At 65.3% G+C, this 654-nt stretch overlaps 1 protein-coding gene across 1 annotated transcript in view; it reads left to right on the forward strand.

Moving 5' to 3' along the window:
* Positions 1-654, forward strand: part of kat6a (K(lysine) acetyltransferase 6A) — a 14,771-nt gene that overhangs the window by 12,741 nt on the left and 1,376 nt on the right. The window contains 1 exon segment of the mRNA XM_025053438.1: positions 7-652. Within this exon segment, the coding sequence (XP_024909206.1) occupies positions 7-652 (646 nt within the window).

Consider the following 654-nt stretch of genomic DNA (forward strand, 5'->3'; position numbering starts at 1 on the left):
CGGGGGGGCCGAACCCCCGCCCCACCACGGGGCCTATCAGGACTGTGAGGAGACGCTAGCCGCCTGCAGGACCCTGCAAAGTTACAGCCACACGGGGGAGACGGAGGAGGACACCCTGGCCTTAGTAGAGGAGTGCGGAGCCTCCCAGCATAGTAGCCCCCTCCCCAATCCCCCGGTGCCCCCCCTCACCAGTCAGCCAATGCACACCGTAAACAGTCCAGGGCAGCCCTCAGGAATTATGGACACAACACCTGTAGGGGTCAGGGGGGGCACACCTGCTCCCTGTGGGTCAGGGCCAACCGGCGGAGGAGGTGGAGTGGGCTACGCTCAAATCACGCCGGAGCACCCCAGTTCTCTGTCTGCGCCCTCCCAACAGAACATGGAGACGTCCCCGATGATGGATGTGCCGTCGGTGTCGGACCACTCTCAGCAGGTGGTGGACAGCGGCTTCAGCGACCTGGGGAGCATTGAGAGCACGACGGAGAACTACGACAACCCCAGCAGCTACGACTCCACCATCGGTGGAGGCAGCAGCGGCACGGGGAGCGCCAACAACGGCGGCGGAATGTCAGCTCCAGTGGTTCCCTCGTCGTCCGCCTCCTCGTCCTCCAGCTCCGCCACGCCCTCCTCATCTTCCTCCTCCTCCTCCTCCGC

Source organism: Cynoglossus semilaevis, chromosome Z (assembly GCF_000523025.1).
Source record: "Cynoglossus semilaevis isolate Cse_v1.0 chromosome Z, Cse_v1.0, whole genome shotgun sequence".
Classification (NCBI taxonomy): domain Eukaryota; kingdom Metazoa; phylum Chordata; class Actinopteri; order Pleuronectiformes; family Cynoglossidae; genus Cynoglossus; species Cynoglossus semilaevis.